Source organism: Callionymus lyra, chromosome 2, assembly GCF_982586985.1.
Source record: "Callionymus lyra chromosome 2, fCalLyr1.hap1.1, whole genome shotgun sequence".
NCBI lineage: Eukaryota > Metazoa > Chordata > Actinopteri > Syngnathiformes > Callionymidae > Callionymus > Callionymus lyra.
Window position 1 is genome coordinate 19440690 of NC_141819.1, and position 20258 is coordinate 19460947.

The 20258-nt window shown below is 43.4% G+C and overlaps 7 protein-coding genes across 12 annotated transcripts; 3 read left to right on the forward strand and 4 right to left on the reverse strand.

Annotated features, from left to right (window-relative positions):
• Positions 1–56: 56 nt before the first annotated feature.
• On the reverse strand, positions 57–3016 carry bbs1 (Bardet-Biedl syndrome 1). The gene is made up of 7 exons (XM_087783879.1): positions 2876–3016; positions 2308–2706; positions 2062–2244; positions 1862–1993; positions 1693–1799; positions 1453–1573; positions 57–1068 (listed from the first exon to the last, which is right to left on the reverse strand). The coding sequence occupies exons 2-7, from the start codon at positions 2677–2679 to the stop codon at positions 238–240; spliced, it is 1746 nt and encodes a 581-aa protein (XP_087640005.1). The 5' UTR covers positions 2680–2706; positions 2876–3016; the 3' UTR covers positions 57–237.
• Positions 3017–3736: 720 nt separating this feature from the next.
• LOC148085797 (leukocyte cell-derived chemotaxin-2-like) lies at positions 3737–4592 on the forward strand. Its single transcript, XM_087783892.1, has 4 exons — positions 3737–3871; positions 3982–4093; positions 4154–4311; positions 4367–4592. Exons 1-4 carry the CDS (start codon positions 3784–3786, stop codon positions 4531–4533), a joined length of 525 nt encoding a protein of 174 aa, XP_087640018.1. The 5' UTR covers positions 3737–3783; the 3' UTR covers positions 4534–4592.
• A 275-nt stretch (positions 4593–4867) lies between these two features.
• On the reverse strand, positions 4868–7335 carry atad1b (ATPase family AAA domain containing 1b). The gene is made up of 10 exons (XM_087783890.1): positions 7226–7335; positions 6462–6642; positions 6291–6389; positions 6108–6228; positions 5836–6036; positions 5664–5770; positions 5514–5603; positions 5388–5438; positions 5188–5315; positions 4868–5125 (listed from the first exon to the last, which is right to left on the reverse strand). Exons 2-10 carry the CDS (start codon positions 6633–6635, stop codon positions 5005–5007), a joined length of 1092 nt encoding a protein of 363 aa, XP_087640016.1. The 5' UTR covers positions 6636–6642; positions 7226–7335; the 3' UTR covers positions 4868–5004.
• Positions 7336–7572: 237 nt separating this feature from the next.
• On the reverse strand, positions 7573–9891 carry rnls (renalase, FAD-dependent amine oxidase). 2 transcript variants are annotated; one of them, XM_087783889.1, is made up of 7 exons: positions 9727–9891; positions 9271–9376; positions 9065–9207; positions 8840–8998; positions 8600–8773; positions 8361–8536; positions 7581–8292 (listed from the first exon to the last, which is right to left on the reverse strand). In XM_087783889.1, exons 1-7 carry the CDS (start codon positions 9842–9844, stop codon positions 8125–8127), a joined length of 1044 nt encoding a protein of 347 aa, XP_087640015.1. In that variant the 5' UTR covers positions 9845–9891; the 3' UTR covers positions 7581–8124. The 2 variants fall into 2 exon arrangements, with proteins under 2 accessions (XP_087640014.1, XP_087640015.1); XM_087783888.1 differs by having other exon boundaries at positions 7573–8292; positions 8840–9207.
• Positions 9892–10189: 298 nt separating this feature from the next.
• On the forward strand, positions 10190–13503 carry lipf (lipase F, gastric type). The gene is made up of 10 exons (XM_087783886.1): positions 10190–10648; positions 10742–10853; positions 11574–11772; positions 11844–11953; positions 12025–12161; positions 12257–12403; positions 12496–12567; positions 12648–12716; positions 12905–13015; positions 13091–13503. The coding sequence occupies exons 1-10, from the start codon at positions 10502–10504 to the stop codon at positions 13208–13210; spliced, it is 1224 nt and encodes a 407-aa protein (XP_087640012.1). The 5' UTR covers positions 10190–10501; the 3' UTR covers positions 13211–13503.
• On the reverse strand, positions 13472–15618 carry ankrd22 (ankyrin repeat domain 22). The gene is made up of 6 exons (XM_087783891.1): positions 15529–15618; positions 15115–15306; positions 14947–15054; positions 14811–14888; positions 13801–13899; positions 13472–13733 (listed from the first exon to the last, which is right to left on the reverse strand). Exons 1-6 carry the CDS (start codon positions 15547–15549, stop codon positions 13656–13658), a joined length of 576 nt encoding a protein of 191 aa, XP_087640017.1. The 5' UTR covers positions 15550–15618; the 3' UTR covers positions 13472–13655.
• Positions 15619–15733: 115 nt separating this feature from the next.
• On the forward strand, positions 15734–20257 carry stambpl1 (STAM binding protein-like 1). 5 transcript variants are annotated; one of them, XM_087783882.1, is made up of 13 exons: positions 15734–15969; positions 16515–16646; positions 16714–16794; positions 16866–17083; positions 17206–17281; positions 17956–18051; positions 18114–18317; positions 18388–18487; positions 18581–18708; positions 18780–18917; positions 19679–19791; positions 19876–19975; positions 20042–20257. In XM_087783882.1, exons 3-13 carry the CDS (start codon positions 16765–16767, stop codon positions 20096–20098), a joined length of 1260 nt encoding a protein of 419 aa, XP_087640008.1. In that variant the 5' UTR covers positions 15734–15969; positions 16515–16646; positions 16714–16764; the 3' UTR covers positions 20099–20257. The 5 variants fall into 5 exon arrangements, with proteins under 5 accessions (XP_087640008.1, XP_087640007.1, XP_087640010.1 ...); XM_087783881.1 differs by lacking the exon at positions 16515–16646; XM_087783884.1 differs by lacking the exon at positions 16515–16646 and having other exon boundaries at positions 18126–18317.
• Position 20258: the final 1 nt, after the last annotated feature.

Here is a 20258-nt window from a genome sequence, read left to right on the forward strand (position 1 = left end):
AAATGTTTTCTTTAAAATATTTATTATTAAACGTATTTCAAGTGTGTGGGCTGAACCAAAATTAAAAAAAATCGAATCTTTACAAATTATTATACAAACTATAATACAAAGTTCACAATGTTAAACGGTCTGGATTATTAACTGACAGAAAAATATGTCTAACCAGTTTACTAAAAAATAAATGTACAAAGTATATCAAAACTAAATTTGCAGCTCCACTAGACTTTGGCTTAAGGGTCACATAATAACCAGCCCCTCACTAACTGGCATGTTGATGTGCGCCGTGAGCAGCGGTGAGCTGCTCTCCTCATGAAGCACAAACACTTTAATAATGTCAGATATTCCACGGTCACTGGTGCACTCCACCATGGTCTGCACCGGGTAGACCAGCCCGGGCACCAGCATAGGGATCCTCAGGTAGGGAGTACGGACGCGGTACAGATTCTGGTCGTACAAGAAACTTATGGCGAGGTTCATAACGGGCCGACACGCTGCCGTGTTCTGCACGTTGAGCGTGAGTTTGAAGAACGGACCTACACCCTGGACCACCGCGTTCATTTTAAGTGGTTCAGTAAGACTGGACGACACCGGGGTCTGGCTCGACTCCAACGCCGTCACGTAGGCTTTGGCGACAGCGAGCCGAAGACGGGTCAGGTCCATCTGGAAGGCCCGGTGCATGGCCACAGCGTTCTCCCGCTCTCTCAGGGTTTGGTCCACGTACAGCTTGGTCTTCTTCGGGACGTTGAGTCGAACACTTTGGGCCAACGGAGGTCCGGGAGCGGAATCTCTGTCTTCAAACACAGCCGTCCTTTTTAGGATCTTCAGTATAAGACCCCCACCCTTGGTGGTCATGATGAGGGTCCCGTCTTCGCGGCCGTAGCGACCGAAGCATATGCTCGTGACAATGTCGGGGGTCTTGAGGACGCTCAGGAGGTTCTTGTCACGGTACAAATGGACCTCACAGTTGGCCAGAGCTACGAGGACGGCTTGAAAACCTCTAGTAGGAAGGTCCATGGCAGCCATTGTGTTGATGGGGGCAGGGAGGACGGTCTGCCATAGTTTCTTTCCCTGGACATACAGAAGAGGCAGAGGATAGAGCACAGACTGAAGCAAAGCAATATGACCATAAATTAAATAAATAAATACATGTGTGAATATAAATAAAATGCAAAAATAAATGAATTAATTGTGGTTTTATTTTTGTTGGAGAATGCTTCTATCTCTGTGTATATAGTCACTAGTATTTATTTATATATTTTAAGTTTTATTTATTTATATATTTAATCATTAACGTATATTATTTAAAAAATATATTTGCTCTTTAATTTATTTCCATTTTTCTAGTTTTGGTATTTTTATTTATTTATTTAACACGCATTTATTTATACATTTACTTATTTATTTATACATTAAATGTACTAAAGTGTTTGACAAGTCCCTGGAGGATCTCACCTTCTGAGTAAAGCCCTGGAGAGTCTCATCACTGCAGCCAACCACAACGTTTTTGCCTACTCTCACCAGACCCACCGGATGACTCGACAGTTCAACACAATACTTGGGTTTGTCCGATTCCCTAAGAAAGATAAAGAAGTTTTTTTTTTTGTATCAGAACTGCTTGAAACATGCAAAACAAACCAATTGATGTTACAGCAGTGTTGTAAAGAACCATGGGAAGCGTAGTCTGCAGCTCACCGGCGTAGAATGTAGATGTTCCCGTTTCGACACGCCACCGTGATGCGAAACTCTACGTCGTACTGTCCCGTCACGTCCATCATGGTCGGGGGGGCAGGAAGTGACATCTACGACACGAAAGTTGACATCACCACCGTACTCGAAAACCTAGGTAGTTGTGGAAAGTTACCTTGGCCAGGATGATGAAAGCCTCGGGGTCCAGGATGAACACGTGACAGCTCTCTGTACCGATCAGGAGACAACTGACCCCGTCCTCATCCGCCGTGCTCTTCTTCACCGTGCTGATGCACGTGATGACCGTCTAAGATACATAGAAACATGGACCGATTGGCGTCGTTGTGTGTGTGTCTGAGAACACGTGTGTGTTACCTGTCTCCTGAGAGGCTGCTGCTTGTGCAAGTCAACAAACTCATGGAGGTCTCGAGGGTCTAGGCTGAGGGCTCGAAGTGAGCGGAGAGTTAGTGGGATACCATCGCTCGTCCTTAAAACCTCCAAAGTCTCTCTCAGTTTTGTAGGGTCCACCTGCCCCTCTCTCGCCTGCTGCCACACATCCTGTGAAAGTGTCAATCAGCAGCTTGAGTTTCTTATTGTGTCTCACGTGACCAGAGGCAGTACCTGCTCCAGCTGATTGACGTCCAGGCCCGGCAGGGTGAACTTGAAATATGGCCGTAGATTCTTGTAGACGTAGACGCACGGTCCCGACGCCACGGCGACCGCCGGGATGCGTGGCTCGTGCAAGTCCATGAAGAAGGCCACGAGACCGGCGGGCAGGTCCAACAGGACGCTCTCGCTCAGCAGCGCCGTGCCTCGGAAGACCTTCAGCTTCATTCCAGAAGAACGGGAGCCCAGGTCACCGACCACCAGGCGGGTCTCTCCGTCGCCGCTGAGGTCCGCCAGGTCTATGCAGGACGAAAGGGTTTGGAGACCCGCGACAGGATCGTAGTGGGCGTCCAGCCACTTGCCTCCATCGCCGCATCCATCTGACATCTCGATCTAGTAGATGGAGCAGCAATCCTGTACAAAAAAAACAAAAAGGAGTTTAAAATAAATGAGTAAGAGTCAGTCCTGTCTCGATTCATCTGCAAGAACCAAATGGATTTGAATTCAGCCCTTATGTGTACAAAAACATTAAAAGGTGTTTTTGACAGACGGCGTAGTCGCACAGAAAGAGACGCCAACTCACCGTTGCCACGGAAACCGCCTCGTCTACTCACACTTCCCTCTCGACGAAGCGTTGTGTTTCTAACAATGTAGACCAATGGAGAGATGTTAGAAAGGGCGAAGATGGAAGCAGCTGAGAACTTGTAATCTGACAATAATCCGATTCTATCCTCCTGCGGACTCCACACGGGCATGCAATGATGACGTCACATTAACCCCAGCCCCCTTTTTTTCAAATAAACTTTATTGATAAGTGTGCAGAAACACAGCGTTCAAAACAAAGTTCGCAACCACATTATCGCACGATCAGGGCTCGCAATACAAATAGAAGATGTTTTTATCGTCGGATATTGCATGCACGAAATGAAGTGAAAACATCGCATGGCTGTGGATTTTTCATCGTTTTATTTGGTTGTCGAGACAAAAACTAAGGTGGCCAAGAAGCGCAAAACGAATTTACAAACTGAAACACAATTAAAATTTCCTGAAATAAATTTACAAACTCCGAAACACACTTACAATTTTATTAAATCATTTTACAAACTCTGAAACACAATTACAATTTTATTCAATCATTTTACAAACTCTGAAACACAATTACAATTGTATTAAATCATTTTACAAACTCTGAAACCCAATCACAATTACCTGAAACAAATGTCCAAAAATGTCCCCCCCCCTGCCAGTTGTGAGATTCTGTTAATTTATTTTGCATGTCTGCGCCGCCGTAATACACAAAATAATGCACATTATTTCAAAATAAAATTCCGAATTTGCTCTTTGTGTTTATATAAACACATGCCAGCCAGTTACCCTGAACTTTGATAACATTACAAAAGGGGAACTTTCCTTCAAGGTTGGGTCAATGTTTGCTCACACAAACTAAAAACTTTCCAGGATGTCGTCACCATACTCTTCACTGCCCTATAAATGCAAGAGCAACAGAGGGTGGAACTAAAAGGCTTGAGACAAACCAGCAGAAAAATGACGCAAAGAACATCTCTTCTGATTTTGATCGGTAAGAACGAGCTATTGGTCGTGGTACATTTTATTGTTTAAGGCTCCCTTACAATACAAATACAGGTAATATGAGATTGAGATAATTAAGATCTGTATTTCTGTGCACAGTTGTGCTGACTGTCTGCGAGTGTGTGCGGTTTGGCCCAATCTGTAGAGGAAACCCAACTAACACAAGGAGATCAACTGACTCCTGGGGATCAGGTGCATATGGGGCCGGAAGGTGAGTCCTCAAAGTTAAGATTCGTTCAGTAGACGCTTCATTTTGGATTTGGTCATAAAGACAGGACAGACGCCATGCCGGTCTGGATATTGTGTGTAACGACGGCTCTGAGGTAATAGCTCCCTTTGATGTGAATGTGAGAGGCAAACTTGTGGTCTACAATGATCCAACTGGGGCGAAGGCAGCCATCAATGAGGGCATCAACCTGGAAGGAGAAGGTCAGTGGAAAAAAAACGATCCCTTTATACAGCTGCTAATGTTGTGAATCGGCAGGTCTAGTCTTCAAATTGTTCTACGTGAGGGCAGACCAGGAATATGTAACGGTGAGAAAAGGACAGCGGATCGGATTCATGCTGCCAATGCAGAGTGTTTACCCTGGAATAACATCCCATGTTCACGTTCAATTGCGTGACAAGAGTGACCCAAGCCAATACTTCTGATGGAAGCAGCCAGAACTACATGAAGCCCAGTGCATCCAAATAAAAACATGGGCATTCAATGTTGTCAAATTGTCTTTTTTAATCTTGGCAGGAATCTTTTTCTTGGTCTGAAAAACATGCTCTTAAGCAGGTCACACAACAGAGCAATTTGTCAAAAGCTGATCAAAATACTTACACCTGAAAACATTGATATTAAAGCCAAGATTTTTGTCCGACAGAATCAAGTATTGATTCTTCAGAACAACATTTAGAAACAGCTAGCAAACGACAAAATAAAAAAAACAGTAATTGCTTGGTACAACTCTTAGTTTTCATCTCTGTAGTAATTCATGTCTTTCTATTGTTGAGGAAATCTTTATTCAAAATCAAATAAATGAACACCAGAGGAGGATGACTCATCTCTCATTACATTGGACATTTACAGTAACACAAATGCATACACACAATGGCACTTAATGGTACATCACATAATCAGTCCAGGGCAGATTGCAGCAAGGGAGCATAGCCACCGGCTAGCTTAGATTTCTTCATTTTTTTGATAGACCTCTGAAGATCCGACTGACACAGCGGCCTCACAGACTCCTCCAGCGGGCTGAAAAACATTGGTCAGAAGTGAGATCAATGAGTTTAGTTGTAAATGCCATGACTACCCACCTCTCCTTTTGCGTTTGCACAAAATCTCGGACACACAACAGGGCTGCATCCCGGCACATCTCTCTGAGGTCACTTCCTGAGAATCCCTCCGTCTCCACAGCAACGTGGGCAAAGTCAATGGAATCAACCTGTAGGAAGAACATGCGTCCGTTCAAAGAATCCGTCACTTCACCCCACAAGAAGTCCGTGAGTTAACTCACATTCTCATCCTCCAGGATCAGTTTGAGGATTTCCTCCCTCTGTCGAAGACCCTGAAACAAATCGTTTTAATTGGCGGCTGAACATGTGTGTGTTTGCGACACTGTGTGTGTGTGTGAGTTACTAACTGGTTGATTGATGTGAAACCTCGTAGGCATCCTACGAAGTATTGCAGAATCCAGGTCTTGTGGTCGGTTTGTGGCTCCCATCACAATCACCTGAATACAAGTCTTCTTCGTCATCATCATCTCATATTATGTTTTAAAATATGTACATACCTGACAACATTGGTCAGTTTCAAGACCATCCCAGAGACTCATAAACTGAGCTTTCATCATAGCTGTTGCTTCATGGTCAGAACTGGTGCGACTCCGGAGGAAGGAGTCTAGACGCACACAAACGAACGTTTAAACGGCCATATTGGTTTGAACCTGCGTAGTTCAACTGTACCTATTTCGTCAATGAAGACGATTGCTGGCTGCAGCTTGACAGCCAATGAGAAGACAGCATTTGTGAGCTTCTGAGACTCTCCGTACCACTTGTCCGTCAAAGTGCTCGGCTGAAGGTTGATAAAGCGAAACCCTGCCTCTTTGGCCGTTGCCTTAGCGATCAGAGTCTTCCCGCAGCCCGGAGGACCATACAGCAGCACACCTGTAACAATAATAACACGATGCGATTCATACTGCATGTCCACGCCGTCATCTCAGTGTCAGTCATCTGACCTCTTGGTGGCTGGAGAAGGCGGGACCCTCGGAAAAGATGCCTCTTCTGGACTGGCAGGACAACGGTCTCTTTTAGCTCAGTGATGACGTCATCCAACCCTGCAACATCTGTCCAGGCCACCTACAAGCACAACAACATCACGCACAGGTGAGGAAGTCCAAGTGAAATTCCTATATCGTTACCTGCATAGTGAGCGGGTCGACCAGGTGGGCGGCAATGCTCATTTCATACTCTGACAACTTGACATTCTTCACTCCGATCTGACGCATCAGCTTCTCCGCCTACGAATTCAAATCAATCGTCAGTCAGACACCAGCACATGTTAAACGCCCCCCACATCATCTCTGGTTCACCTGTTTCTGGGCATCCATCTTCTGCTTCTTGGTCGGGTCAATGGCGTCAATCATCCACTTGATGGTGAAGTACGTGACAGCTCCAAAGACGGTTAACCGGAAAAGAAGGCCAATGACTTCATTTCGGCCCAGAGGGCGAGCCACGCTTTCCACAGGAACTTCCCTGAGGTCCATGGTGACCCTGTGACCGCCAGACAGCAGAGGTGGAAGAGAACAAGAGTATTATAATACATTAAGGAAACCACTGTCACCTTAATAAACTCGTATTGACAGAACAAAACAAATATCTTATCTAAAGAACATTTCTACATGATTGGTGATGGAGGAAGCGTTTATTATCATCAGCACTGAAATAAAACCAAACCAGGCCTCAGACAGGAAGCTATTCGCACACGAACAGGAAGTGAAAGGTAAAAACACCAGGAACCCTCGTGGTCTTCCGTCATACACATCCGCTGGAAAGTGAAACCGGGTTTGACTGTAACAGAAGATGATTCATATACATCTGTGCTGCTTCTTTATTATATTATTATTATTGTCACAGTTGATCCGGACGTGACCCCTCAGATGTTTGCTGACCACGACTTCGGAATTGCCATTGAAAATGAAAATATTTAGAACACAACCTTTAAAACTGTTAGCATTAGCATGACCTTTCTGTTTCCCCGGCGTTTCTCAATAGGAAAAAGAGTCATAAGGTATCTCGGTTATTAGTATATCTGTCGACAGAAGGCAATCTTAAGTTTAAAAATACTGTCACGAACCTGTGTCTTCTACTTCTGTTGTTTACTCCGCACGTTGCTACGTCTTACTCCGGGAGTCCGGCAGGGAAGACTCCGCAATATTGCCCCCTAGTGTTACAACTATGGAATAGCAAATGATATCCGTCGTTATAAAAGTTTAGTATTTCAGGAAAAACTGGCTTTTCTGGCCGCATCTTTCTGGGTGGATCATTCGTGTTGTTTTGAATAGAAGGTTTTATATAGCATTTTCACACCCACAGCACAGCACGGTGTTGTTGAAAATACACATACGCTTAACCTGAGGAATATAGTTTATTAGCAATTGTCATACATACAGTAATACGAAATATAAACCAACAAAACCTGGCAGTTATTGTCAGTGGTCATCTGTGAAAGAAAAGAGTCATAAAATCGTTATTACTTTAAACCAGCCCTGAGCAAACTGCATTTATGTGGCTTTTATGAACAAAGAGTGAAACTATAAAACTAATCATGTAGAAATGTAGCTTCTTTCAATTTAAATATCTACCACTAGTTCAACTCGAATAGAAAATCTTCATATACAAATATCTTGGGTGTTTTTTTTAATCATATCAATGTGTTAATACTAATATTTGCTTAAGAGTTTACAATTAAATAAAATTTATAGAACATGAAACGTGAAATGAAATGGATTTTTTCCCCCCTTCTTTCTTTTGGCTTGACGCCATCCCACCCCCACAATAGTTACTACAATGTGGCCACTTGGAAAATATAAATGTCCACCTATGCTTTAGAGTGAGAATTCTAGAATTTACCCTAACTTTCTTCTGCACCATAGTCAAATTTTGCATGAAAAAATGAATACCATTTGTTAATAAAGTGTTATTTAAAGTATTTTTCTTTATTTGTGTTAATTGGCACCAAGTAGTCACACACTGTCAAGGAGAGCAAAGTCCTTGCTTGGATTGGAACACCTGGAGTACACTCAGAGCAGACTCGACACAGCCGTCAAAGTTTGAGTGGCTAAAGGCGTCGCCGGCACAGATAAGCAGGGGACGGTCCAGGACAGTCATGTGACCCGGAGAATCAGGAACTGCCGTCTGTACCTGATGTACAAAGTGTGAAACCGTCAGACATGCGTACAAGAGCCGATATTGAAAGTTCGGGGTCTCACCTGAGAGTACCTCCATTTCTGACATTTGATACTGACGGCTGGGGGAAGATCTGGAATAAGCTTTTGAAGCTCCTGCAGGACGATTGGCTGGACCTCATCCTTGTCCTGCTCCAGGTGCTCCAGGCCGAAGGGCACACTAGTGTGGACTACCAGCGAGGGCCCGCGACCCGGGGCCACTGCGAGGATACAGAACTCTGGTCAGGAGGGAGTAGGGAGTAGTGAGCAGGGGGTGAATATACCAGCATTGCGCTTGCGGTCGTCCACGGCGATGTATCTGATGACCGAGTTATCGGTGACATATCGGGCCGACCACGGGATCTTCAGGTCCACATCAGGGGAGAAGAAAAGGGCGAGGGCAAACCTGGAGGAATACACCACCGTGTCTAACTGCTCTCTCTGTTGGACCGACAGCACTGACACACAAACGGCCCAGTTACAATCGTGGGTCTAGATGTGCGTTCGTGTTTCTGGAATCTTACAACTAGGCACGTCCCCCTCCAGCTGTAGGAGCTGCGGCACCGGCATCGTCAAGATCACCGCATCAAACATGTCCGATCCTCCGGTCTTCTTGTGAACCTCCCATGAGGCCCCGCGACGATACACGCCAGTGACATGATGCTCCAGGAACAGTTCGGCTCCTGAAAAGAAAGTATCAAATAAAAGGTTGTGTTTTCCAGGTTTCCTTTGATCTGCTCGGCCACTACCTGATTTGGACAGGAAGTATTTGACTAAACTGCTCATGCCCTGCGGCGTCACAAAGTTCTGAGCATCGTCCTTTTGTTGAAGGCCCTCAATCGGACCTTGTAGGGGTGTCAGGAGGCCCGAGGACTGAAGCTCAGAATACAAACTGAGGAACACACAGAGCACCAATTCGAAAGGAAGTATCCAATGTTAAATTGCTGATCTTTACCTTTGGTGCTTCTTTGCATATGCAGGTGTTGCTGTGATGTACTGGGCCCCAAGATCAGCTGATTGACAGGCAGAATCAGGGGCCCGAGCCGTCGACATCCTTCCGCCTGTTTCACACAAAAAAGAGTTTTTGTTTATATGCCACATTCATTAAATGCATTAAATAACAACACTGTGGTCACGTGACACAATGTTGGCAAAACATCTGCACTTTCTCTTCTGTTTCAACGAATGCATACGTCACTTCCGGTTGGCAAGCCTGCATCAGAGGTCAGTGGAAAACATTCAAATTTGTTGCTTATGTATTCGTTTATCGACCCACAGTTAGAGCCGATTTGAAGATGCTGCCCCATGGATATTATATTGTTTACAGTTGGCTCGGTTTCGCAAATCCGATCTGGTTCTGAGACCAGGCTAACTTTAAATAGCACATTTTCTGGGGGAGTTTCGGACCTACCAGTGCCGCGGGCTTTGTCCCAAACCACGAGCTTGACCTGGTTCTGCAGCTCCCTCCTGAGTAAACAGGCGCATAAACTGCCTGTCATGCCCGCTCCAACTATTAAAACCCGAGCCATTTTCAATCCGGACTACAAATGGATTCGGTGAGCAGCAGTAGATCAGTTACAAAACTCGTTCATTGAAATTCTACATCCGCCCAAATTTTCAAAATAATGTTGACGTTAAACCGTAGTTAATAAACGAGTGGTCGTTTTCATCGAGTTAAATTATCATTTTATTTGTATTATTTTTTACAAATAAACGTATACGTCAACCTGCGTCAACAAGGCCATTCAAGTGCTTCGATCATTGTGTTATTTTTTTTTTGTTTTATCTTTCCTTGCGTGTGCTCAGGAAATTGGGTCCGATTAGCGAGTTCTGATAAGAAACTCTCAGACAAACTTTGACCAGGGTTCGGTGGTGACGTCACATCTCAGCTGACCGGCGCGGCGGCGAGGAGTGTTGCAGCGATACTGTGTTATTACTTCGTTGTTACTCTAAGAGTCAAGGTGGCCTCGGTTCTTCTGCACGGAACGTCGTGGTTCACCCTATTTTTGTTTATATTACCAGTGAAGCACTTTGATCTCTTCTTGTTTGTTTTTTAAAAAGCGGTTTCAAACCACTTCCGGTGAACCCAGTCACGTTACTTAAGTTACGGAAACAGGTGGAAAAGGACAATCGACTGTTTTTTTTGTTTTTGTTTTGTAAGGTGTGTTGAAACATCGCCAGATACGATGCTGTGGAATCTGCTCTGGGTTCTGTTTGTGGAGGGTCTCCTCCACGTCCACGGCAGGGTCTTGGTTCCTGGTCACATCTGTAATCCAAGCCTGCATCGATGCCCCCCAGACCAGACTCTGGACCCTGAGGTCCACATGAACGTGGTGAGTATCTCATGACTCAGCGTTATTTAAAGCATTTGGGTGGCAATGGTTCCATGTATTATTAAGACGAATGAAACCGGTGTTTGCCTTCAGTCCGAGATCATCAGAAGGTGGGGGTACCCTGCAGAAGAGTACGAGGTCCTCACGGAGGACGGTTACATCCTGACGGTCAACAGGATCCCTCATGGATTCAAGCGACGAGAAGGTGAGTGGATGCTTTTGGTCAAGAGTTGTTGCTCCTGTGATGATCTAATGGATGAGTCACAATCAAAAATAGCTTTATTGGCAGAGTTTATTAAAAATATATAAGTGGAAATTCTCTGGATGTTTGTGTCTTCTTTGGGAATTTCCTCTTTTTGTGTAAAAATAATAAATAAAAATATATAAAACATAACACAGCACCATCAGTGCCAGATTCATACAGCACTATACAAATATTACTTACTTACTTGCTTAAACACACACTGCAGGAATGTGAGATTTCACCACTCTTATCTGCCCACTGTGGTCAGACTTTTGAATTAAAAAAAATGTTTTTAACTTCCCCCATTCCACTTCCTATAATTATTATTATGGTTTAGATTATTATCTGTTATTGATTTTGTTATGTTTTTCAAATGGGTGCTATTTGTCCTTGTTTATTGTGTAAGTATGTTCTATTTTTTTCCTTCTGAACTGCTAAAACAACTCATTTCCAGATTGTGGGACAAATAGAGGAATATTAATCAATAAATCAATTTTAAAAAGTGCAACAACAGTCAGTGCAAAAACCGTCAACATGGGATGAAAGTGGAGATAGTAGCAGGTGTCAAGGGTGAGAATTTATCAGTTCATAATGGAAACGGCGTTGGGGAAGAAACTTATCTTATGTCGAGTTTACTTCACCAATAAATCGGTGGTTACAAGGGTATTGATGCTTCTGCAGGTCCGAGGCCAGTGGTCTTCCTTCAGCATGGCCTCCTCGCGGCCAGCAGTAACTGGGTCACCAATCTGCCCACCTCCAGTCTGGGGTTCGTGTTGGCGGACGCGGGTTACGACGTGTGGCTCGGGAACAGCCGTGGAAACACCTGGTCCAGGAAGCACAAGTGGCTCAACCCGGACGACGACGCCTACTGGAGATTTAGGTTCCTGTCTCTCACTAACCTGTCTCACCTTCTTCGTCGCCGGTCTAACCCTCGCACCTGTGCGTCCGCAGTTACGATGAGATGGCTTTGAAGGATCTCCCAGCTGTTATAAACTTTATTTTGAAGGAGACGGGAAGAGAGCAGATCAATTACATTGGACACTCTCAGGGGACGACCATAGGTAACACACAGTACGACACACACACTTACACTCTGACACAGTAATGATGTTATTACTTCTTCTTTTCCTAGCGTTCATGGCCTTCTCGGCACTTCCTGATCTGGCCAGCAAGATCCGCATGTTTGTGGGTTTGGCTCCGGTGGCTACAGTGTCTTTCTCCAAAAGTCCGATGACTAAACTGGCGGTCCTGCCCGACTTCCTGACCTGGGTGAGGCTATGACACGACCTACAATGGATGCTTCGCATCAGAAGTGTCGTGGATTTAATTTGTGTCGTGATTCGTCACGTGACCCACGTCAACAGGACCTGTTCGGAAGACGGGACTTCCTGCCCCAGAACAACATGATCCAATGGCTTGCGGAGCACGTGTGTGCGCACGAGCATCTTGGCGAACTGTGTGGAAACATTTTCTTCCTGCTGTGTGGCTTCAATGAGAAGAACCTTAACATGGTAACGCACCATCACACGCTTTGACAACCTTTGAAAAACACCAAGATCAATCCTATTGAAACGATTTGAAATTGACGTTGACATTGTTTTAGACTCGTACTCCAGTTTATACCACCCACTGTCCCGCTGGTACCTCAGTCCTGAACATGTTACACTGGGCTCAGGTATACACTCACACACTCACACACATGCTAACTCACAGAACTGTTGCGATTATCTTACCAATATCTTCCTCTTATCCCAGGCTGTCCGTCAAGGAAAACTGATGGCGTTTGACTTTGGTCCGAAAGGAAACATGGTTCATTACAACCAGGTGAGCCTGGACTCTGGTTTTCTCCAACTGTATTGGATAAACGATATTAACTAACCAGTAGAAACTCCACGGTCCATGGTATCATGGAATATTGGCGAGAGAGACCACTCTGTCATTAAAGGGCGCTGCTGCATCTGAACCAAGGTCGTGCCCCTTACTTTGTATTTTGGTCCTTTTATTGTCTCCAGACCACACCCCCTGAATACAAAGTACATAACATGAAGGTTCCGACTGCAGTTTTCTCCGGAGGAAAAGATACACTGGCTGACCCCAAAGATGTCGCTGTTCTACTGACCCAGGTCTGTTTCAAGCGGATCACCCAAAGATTTGTAGCTTGTTTGTTAGCAACCCTGACTTGGTTTTGTGTCTCTTAGATCTCTAACCTGGTCCTCCATCTGCACCTGGATGAATGGGAACACCTGGACTTCATTTGGGGTCTCGATGCTCCAAAAGTGATGTTCCCCTCCATCCTCAAGCTGCTGGCCGATAGCTAAACATACCTCTGCATTGAAAAGACTTTTATAGGTTTGAATCCAAGAGTGATGCTGTATGCTTGTGTGTGTCTGTGCAAGAATGTGAATTTTAATCGGTGTTTTTATCAGCCTATTTAATATTGTTTTAAACTTTTCATCACTTTTAAAATAATTTCTATCAGCGATTCTAATTCATGTTTTAGCGTCAGAGGCTAATGGTTAAAAATGCTGTGGGCACATCGTCAATCAGAGATACTGTAATCTTTTTTTAATAAAACTGCATTGTTTAAAAAATAAATTTGAATTTATTCACATTTCTGATTTGCATACCACTTTGAATAAGACACACAAGCATGTGGAGTAAACACATGGTGAGAATGTGATAGTTGGGCTTGGAAAAAAAAACGGACCCACAAGAAAGACCACTTGGCAATTTATGGACTTTTTTTTGAGGACGCTGTCCTCCTCAAGCCCCCTCCCTCAGCAGCCGGACTATTTTGTGGAACTTGAGTCTGGTGGCAATGTTCAGCGGAGTCTCCTCTTCCTGTTAAAGAAGAGTTTGGTGAGTGGTCTGACCGTGTGACTGCTGAGGTTCTTTCAGGTTAACATACCAGGTTAACAACGTGGACGTCGGGCTCACGCTTCAGCAGCAGAGGAAGCATCTGCAGATTCTTCCTGGCACAGATGTAGTGTAGCGCAGTGTTTCCCTTCTGCAAATACAAACGACTGTCAGAACACGCTTCCAGGTAAAGTAACGCCTTAAAGCAGAAAAGGAGATGTTCTGTATGAATATAATAAACACAAGCAGCTTCAGCTGAGGGGGTGTGAGACAAACAGCAGTGTTGTCGTAAGAGTTCAAGTTAGAAAAACATTTGAAAGTTATTTTAATTAAGTTAAAAAGGTCGTTTTTTGTACTGAAACATTCCAGGAAGATAAAATACTTAAAAAATATATATGCATAATCAAATGAATAACTGAATACATAAAAAGGCGTGAATACATGTAGAAATATATAACATAAATAAATTACTGAATTTATCTTTAACTGTTGAAAAACGGCGCTATATCCGTGTATGTTTATTTATACATTTGAATATATTTGCATTTGTATTAGATTTAATCTTTTTTTTAATTCCTATAATAAATATTTATTCATATACATGTACTCTATTAGCAAACTGCCGGCAAAATATCGGAAATTAATAAAAGACGAAACCAAAGTGTATATATAAATGCATTCTTAGCTTTTAAAACAACGAAATGCATAAATAATTGAATGTACAAATGATTAAAAGTTAAAATATATAAATAAATAAATGTATACATACACAGTTCTCTGACAAAGTAAAATCTGAATTTATTTATTTCAACAAATTATATTTATTATATCTTAGCCATTTATTCACACATTTACTTCACATTTAGTTGTGTATTTATATATTTATTCATTTATAAATAATAATTACTTACTTATAATTATGTCATTTATTCTCCTTCATATTTAGCAGGAGTTTGGTTACTCAGTCCTACCATACGGACTAAAAACACCCTAGTATTTCACTCAGTAACTGACAGGACCTAATCAAAAGTTTGTTTTTAAAACACCCAAAAATTGTCTCACATAGTCAACCGCGTTGATGTCCACGTCACTTTTCAGCACTTTTTCCATCAGTGCCTGGTTTTTCTTCTGTATCTGCAACTGAAAAACGCAAACACGTGACATAGAAACACAAGGGTGTCCATTCATTGTGTCTCACCATGATGAAGTAACCAAGCAACAGGATGGGCATGAGGATGAGGATCATCAGGTGGTCCAGCAGAGAGAACGTCCTCCTCGAGACATAGTGGAGGCACGTGCGTTGTTTCTATGGGAACAGGGAACCATCACCAGACCGAACCCCCAAAAATATCATGTCCAAACAAACCTTGTTAGTCAAAGTGGCATCAGCTCCATTTTCCAGCAGGTACTGGACCACCTTGACGTTTCCACGCCGACATGCGGCTATGAGCGGTGTGTCCCCCGAGGGGGGGTCCTGTCTGTTGATGCTGTCCGGGTCTTTCTTCAGGACTTGGAACAGCTGATGGAGATCCCCGCTTGAAGCCAGCTGACACACCGGCTACAAAAGAAACATCATTTGTCAAGTCAGGAAACAGGCTTTAGAGCAGATGTCAGTGTGATCAGAAAAGAGGAACAGGTTTTAGAGAAGTAGGCAGGAAACTTTCACTCTAGTTCACAGAGAGACAACCAGTGTGTGTAAAGGTTGTTTGAGATTAAGTGTGTGTGTGTGTGTGTGTGTGTGTTTAACACACAGAGAGATTAACAGTTTTAGTTTGTATACCTCAGAGTAGACGACACCCATGTCGACGCCACGAACTCACCTGGGCAGTGTGTACACGTCAAGAGCCACACCGGAAACACACCGCTGTCAGAGTTCACCCTCCAAAATAAGAGTCGACTTCATCCCCCTGACACCCCCAAAAAAAAAAGACTCGACTCTTTGTCATCGAGTCGCGTGACGCTGTCGCTCTCACCGAGAATGTTAAGTGGTCGCCACATCTGCAGGTGCGCGGTGTCACGTGCCGCTGGCATGGAACCGGTTTATGCAAGAGCAGGGGCGCATGCGCACGGAGCGTTACACCCGCGCTTTCGCTGATCCGCTGTAGCTTCAGCCATTTTATCAGATTATTCCTGACCGGGGTCCGGATCCGGACTGCGATGCATATCTGCCTGCACGTATGATGCGAGGATGCGCACTGTGCGCGTTCACGACTGCAAACAGGTGAGAGAAGAGCAGCTTTTCGTTTTTTCATCTTCAGCCTCCGAGTGTTGTCATGGTAACAGCAATTGTGGACCGGTCCTTTTTCACCCCAGATGATTTAAAGATGCGACAGGTACCGATAACTGCTGTTTAAAACTATATTTTATCAGAAAAGATTGACTCTGACTTCATCGGAATTTTACAACTGCAGAAGCGGATGAGCAGGTATGAGTGGAGATCAGGTTCTGCAGGATGCTTGAGTGTCGGCTGTAGAAAAATGCATCCCCTTGTTAGTTTCAGGTCAAAGTTCTTGTCGTGAGTGTAGTTTGATTCATTTTCTATTAAGTAAGTTGCTTCCCAACCTCGTCTGGCATCGGAATATTGGAGGAGGAGGATGTTGACAATCCCATGATAAGTGTGGAGGTGTGATGATTATGAAGTTGATGACTAAATTCATACTGTTTTTTGTTGTCATGACAACCACTCAGAAACGACTTGAAGCTAGCCAACCAGGGGGTTGACAAATCCTGATGACATTAAGGACCAAGTCCTTATTTTTGTGCCAGGATCTGTTCTCACCGACCAGCAGGCTGACGTGTGATTGGCCAAAGATCATACATACCATTATCCTGATCCCCCAACCCCCCCACACTTTTCACTGGGGTGTTGCTGAAAGTCCCAAACAGGCAAAAATATCGGTGCTGCACCTCACCCACAGCCTGTGGTAGCAACTATGCTGACCATTTTGTTTTTTTTGTCATCCAGAGGAGCGACCAGTGACTCAATGACCTCCTGACACACACACACACACACACAATGGACGCAAACTTCAGTTTAAACACCTTGGTAAGTGTGTATAGGTGAGTTAGAGTGTGTGTTCAAACGTATGATGATAACCAACCCTCTCATCTCTCCAGAAAAAGATGGCAGCCGAGCCGGACTACACTGATGTGTCTCTGCCGGCAGTGGAAAGGGTCCGTGCCTTGACTAAACTCAGCTGCAGTGTAGACGTGTGTGAAGATGTCACACCACGACGTTATTTCCGGTCCGGAGTGGAGATGGAACGCATGGCTGCAGTGTACATGGAGGAGGGAAGTCTGGAGAATGCCTATGTGCTCTACAACAAGTTCATCACGTACGTTTCAACTTTCACTGTTGTATAAAGATATAGTGCCTGGAGCTCGTTCATAATTGTGATCTTGTTTTACTAATTAACTCACTTACCTCTTCCTTTATGTTCTTTGTGTGTGCGTCCAGTCTGTTCGTCGAGAAACTTCCCGCACACAAAAATTACCGCCAGTGTTCAGTTCCTGAAAAGCATGTCATCATGAAGGTAATTCTATGGAATTGGTTGCCAATTTGAAATGTTTAATTGTACTTAAAAAAGATAATTGAAGTGTTGTAAATTAAGTAATGTGGGATTTATCATTAAAAATATTGGCTGTTTTTACACTTTTCAAATATATATTTTTTTCTAATTCCTCTCTGTCTAGAAAGTGTTGCATATAATTCAATTGTAACGTATTAAATCCAAATTTCTTCTTATTATTAATATTTCCTCAGTATCATGATGCATTTTTTTGTTTTAAATATAATTTCTTATTTAGAATTATTATATTTACTCCATAGCTAACAATGCTTTTCTATTAAAATAAAAACCTTCTATAACTAAGGTGAATTGTTGCAATAATTCTAATTTATTTTTCCAACTGTAATGAGAGGTTAGGAAAATTTAAACAAAATGATTGAGGCCTACTTGCTAACTAAATGTGTTGCTAAAGGTGCTAACTGCAACTATGTAAATCTAAAATTGAGCACATTTTCTATCACAGAAAACAAATGAATAAATTCATCTTCTCTATCAAGATTAACACTGTAATGAAAATGATAACATGAATACAGAGTTATGTCAGAGATGATAACATTTTCAGAGAGCCTTTTATTATATAAATGTATTTAAAGACGTCCCAGATTATTTTTAACCTCTTTGAGTGACTGTCTTTGTAGAAACTTCAGGAAGTCGCATTTCCTCGCAAAGATGAAATAAAAAAACGCCTGGAGGAAAAATATGACAAAGAACACAAGGCGTATCTGAGAGGTCAGGTGAGTGTGCGTTTCTCTCATCGTGTGAGTTTCAATGTGTGAGTCTGTGACCACGTGATTAGTGTCATGCCCAGAATGGGGAACGGGGACCCGTGAGTGAGCAGAGCAAGTTACTGGAGGTCAAAGGTCGTCAATTGGAGGAGGAGCGCCAGAGGGTGGCGGTGCTGCGACAGATGCAGATCGAATCGGAGCAGTTTCGTTATTTTGAAGACCAGCTGCGGCGACAGGAAGTAGCCAACAGGAAGGTGGAGGGAGCTGAGCCGCAGGTGAGCAGAATACTGCTGGAGAACAAGAGCATCCAGACCAGACAGTGATGGATCCCATGTGTGTTTATAGCCTATCAGACCAACTCCTTCACAGCTGAGGGAAGATTCCAACACAAAGAGAGCGCCCCCTACTGTCAGCAAGGCGGCTGCTTCACTTGCGCAAATACATGGTGAGAATCTGCTCCGTCGGTTCATACATGTTACATTATTATAATCAGCCAGCACCTTCAAAACCTTGACATTCCCTGATCTTTTAATCTCAGTTGTTAGCAGTGCAGAGGCTCTAAGGCGAGTTGTAGTTCCCAGAGACTTGGTCCAGCGCTTCCTCCTGCTGGCGGAGGTCAACACTTCACGAGGAGTGGAGACCTGCGGTATCCTCTGTGGGCGACTGGTAAGAGTGATGACATCATCAACACCAGACAGCAAGAATAACCAACCTGTCTCCTTCATGCTCTTTGTTAGCAACATGACCAGTTGGTTCTGACCCATCTGGTGGTCCCTAAACAAACGTCAGGTCCAGACTTCTGCGACATGGAGAATGTGGAGGAACTTTTCAACTTCCAGGACCAGCATAACCTGCTGACACTGGGCTGGATCCATGTGAGACACACACACCTGTTAAAAAGGGATCTTTAGGTTATGGGTGATATGTATAATCTCCTATGAGAGGAATGCTACTATGTGGAGTGGAGCTGTCCTGCTCTAACTCAGTTAATAATAATATTTTGATTTCCCTAAACCAGTGTTGAAGTACAGAGTTGTGTATAATTGCAGGCATCTTCAGGCATTTGACAAACATCTCCTCAACAAAATGATGATCATTCTGTCATAGTTCTGTATAAATATTATGATTTTCAACATTTATTTTTGTTAAATCTATCTTCTAGTCTAACAAATGGGAGGTAGTACATTCTTTGGAATAAACTTTCTTACAATCAATTATGTAAGAATATAAATAATATACACAATATAAATAATGCCTGCCCAAAACAAAAACGATATTTAGTTGTTCCTCAAAATAATGCTTCTTATTATGGCAGGTGTGGGCTTTAAATTAGCACTCACGAGGTAAAGAGCGATTGCTCTACCATTTCAGTTCATTTTTAGTTATCCGGTCTATCAACAAGGGACAAATTGAAGATGGATATGTGAAAAAGACAAATTCAATTTACCATCAAAACAATTTTGTTTTTGTTGTGACGATAGCGTACACATTGAAAAAGCATCACTAACTAATTTCCTCTGCTTCAGTGATTTAATAAGTTATCATTGAATCAGCTGTTTCTTTTGCTTGAAATGAAAACAAGTCTTAAGTTTGTCAAGAAAGAAAACTGCAACTAAACGTTGCACATGTTCGTCAGACTCACCCCACTCAGACCGCGTTCCTGTCCAGCGTGGACCTTCACACTCATTGTTCCTACCAGCTGATGCTGCCCGAGGCTGTCGCCATCGTATGTGCTCCCAAACACAACGAGTATGTACCGACCACACACTCACACACTCACGCACAAACAAACACACACACACAAATGTGACGACTCTTGCTTCTCCGCTGCAGCTCGACGGCGTTTAGACTCTCTGCCTCAGGAATGTCTGAAGTTTCTGGCTGCAGACTGAAAGGTTTCCACCCACACAGTAAAGACCCTGCTCCTTTTATGGTGAGTTTTCCTCACAGACACAGCGTGAACGTGCAGCGTTTGGATTGACGACCTCTTTCTTGTCAGGTTTGTAAGCATGTGGACGTGAGAGAGTCGAAGCTGGCGGTGCTGGACCTGCGGTGACAGATCAGAGAACATCCACACCTGGACCTACAAACTTGATACCTCGCTTGTTTACAAACTTTTTATACTTTTCAAATTTGGGGTTTTTACTTGTTTATGCTTAATTTACCTACTCGTCTAATAATAAAATAATTTGTGGGTATTGAAGACAACTCTCAAG

Bases quoted from the DNA above. Each gene is read 5' to 3' on its own strand.
- ankrd22 (XM_087783891.1), bottom strand. From the start codon at position 15,549: ATGGGTGTCGTCTACTCTGAG. The intron at 14,889-14,946 runs GTGAGACACAAT...TGCGTTTTTCAG, and splicing joins TGCTTGGTTACTTCATCATG to TTGCAGATACAGAAGAAAAA. The intron at 13,734-13,800 runs GTATGTTAACCT...CTTCTTTAACAG, and splicing joins ACGTCCACGTTGTTAACCTG to GAAGAGGAGACTCCGCTGAA.
- bbs1 (XM_087783879.1), bottom strand. From the start codon at position 2,679: ATGTCAGATGGATGCGGCGATGGAGGCAAGTGGCTGGACGCCCACTAC. The intron at 1,800-1,861 runs GTAACTTTCCAC...TTCGTGTCGTAG, and splicing joins CTTTCATCATCCTGGCCAAG to ATGTCACTTCCTGCCCCCCC. The intron at 1,069-1,452 runs GTGAGATCCTCC...CTGTATGTCCAG, and splicing joins TCCAGGGCTTTACTCAGAAG to GGAAAGAAACTATGGCAGAC.
- lipf (XM_087783886.1), top strand. From the start codon at position 10,502: ATGCTGTGGAATCTGCTCTGGGTTCTGTTTGTGGAGGGTCTCCTCCAC. The intron at 11,773-11,843 runs GTTCCTGTCTCT...GTGCGTCCGCAG, and splicing joins GACGCCTACTGGAGATTTAG to TTACGATGAGATGGCTTTGA. The intron at 11,954-12,024 runs GTAACACACAGT...TTCTTTTCCTAG, and splicing joins CTCTCAGGGGACGACCATAG to CGTTCATGGCCTTCTCGGCA.
- LOC148085797 (XM_087783892.1), top strand. From the start codon at position 3,784: ATGCAAGAGCAACAGAGGGTGGAACTAAAAGGCTTGAGACAAACCAGC. The intron at 3,872-3,981 runs GTAAGAACGAGC...TTCTGTGCACAG, and splicing joins ATCTCTTCTGATTTTGATCG to TTGTGCTGACTGTCTGCGAG. The intron at 4,312-4,366 runs GTCAGTGGAAAA...GTGAATCGGCAG, and splicing joins CATCAACCTGGAAGGAGAAG to GTCTAGTCTTCAAATTGTTC.
- atad1b (XM_087783890.1), bottom strand. From the start codon at position 6,635: ATGGACCTCAGGGAAGTTCCTGTGGAAAGCGTGGCTCGCCCTCTGGGC. The intron at 5,439-5,513 runs GTTAGTAACTCA...GATTTGTTTCAG, and splicing joins GGTTTCACATCAATCAACCA to GGTCTTCGACAGAGGGAGGA. The intron at 5,126-5,187 runs GTGGGTAGTCAT...AATGTTTTTCAG, and splicing joins GTGCAAACGCAAAAGGAGAG to CCCGCTGGAGGAGTCTGTGA.
- rnls (XM_087783888.1), bottom strand. From the start codon at position 9,844: ATGGCTCGGGTTTTAATAGTTGGAGCGGGCATGACAGGCAGTTTATGC. The intron at 8,774-8,839 runs GTAAGATTCCAG...TTTGTGTGTCAG, and splicing joins GGAGGGGGACGTGCCTAGTT to TGCTGTCGGTCCAACAGAGA. The intron at 8,537-8,599 runs GTATATTCACCC...GTATCCTCGCAG, and splicing joins CGACCGCAAGCGCAATGCTG to TGGCCCCGGGTCGCGGGCCC.
- stambpl1 (XM_087783882.1), top strand. From the start codon at position 16,765: ATGGACGCAAACTTCAGTTTAAACACCTTG. The intron at 17,084-17,205 runs GTACGTTTCAAC...GTGTGCGTCCAG, and splicing joins CTCTACAACAAGTTCATCAC to TCTGTTCGTCGAGAAACTTC. The intron at 18,052-18,113 runs GTGAGTGTGCGT...CCACGTGATTAG, and splicing joins AGGCGTATCTGAGAGGTCAG to TGTCATGCCCAGAATGGGGA.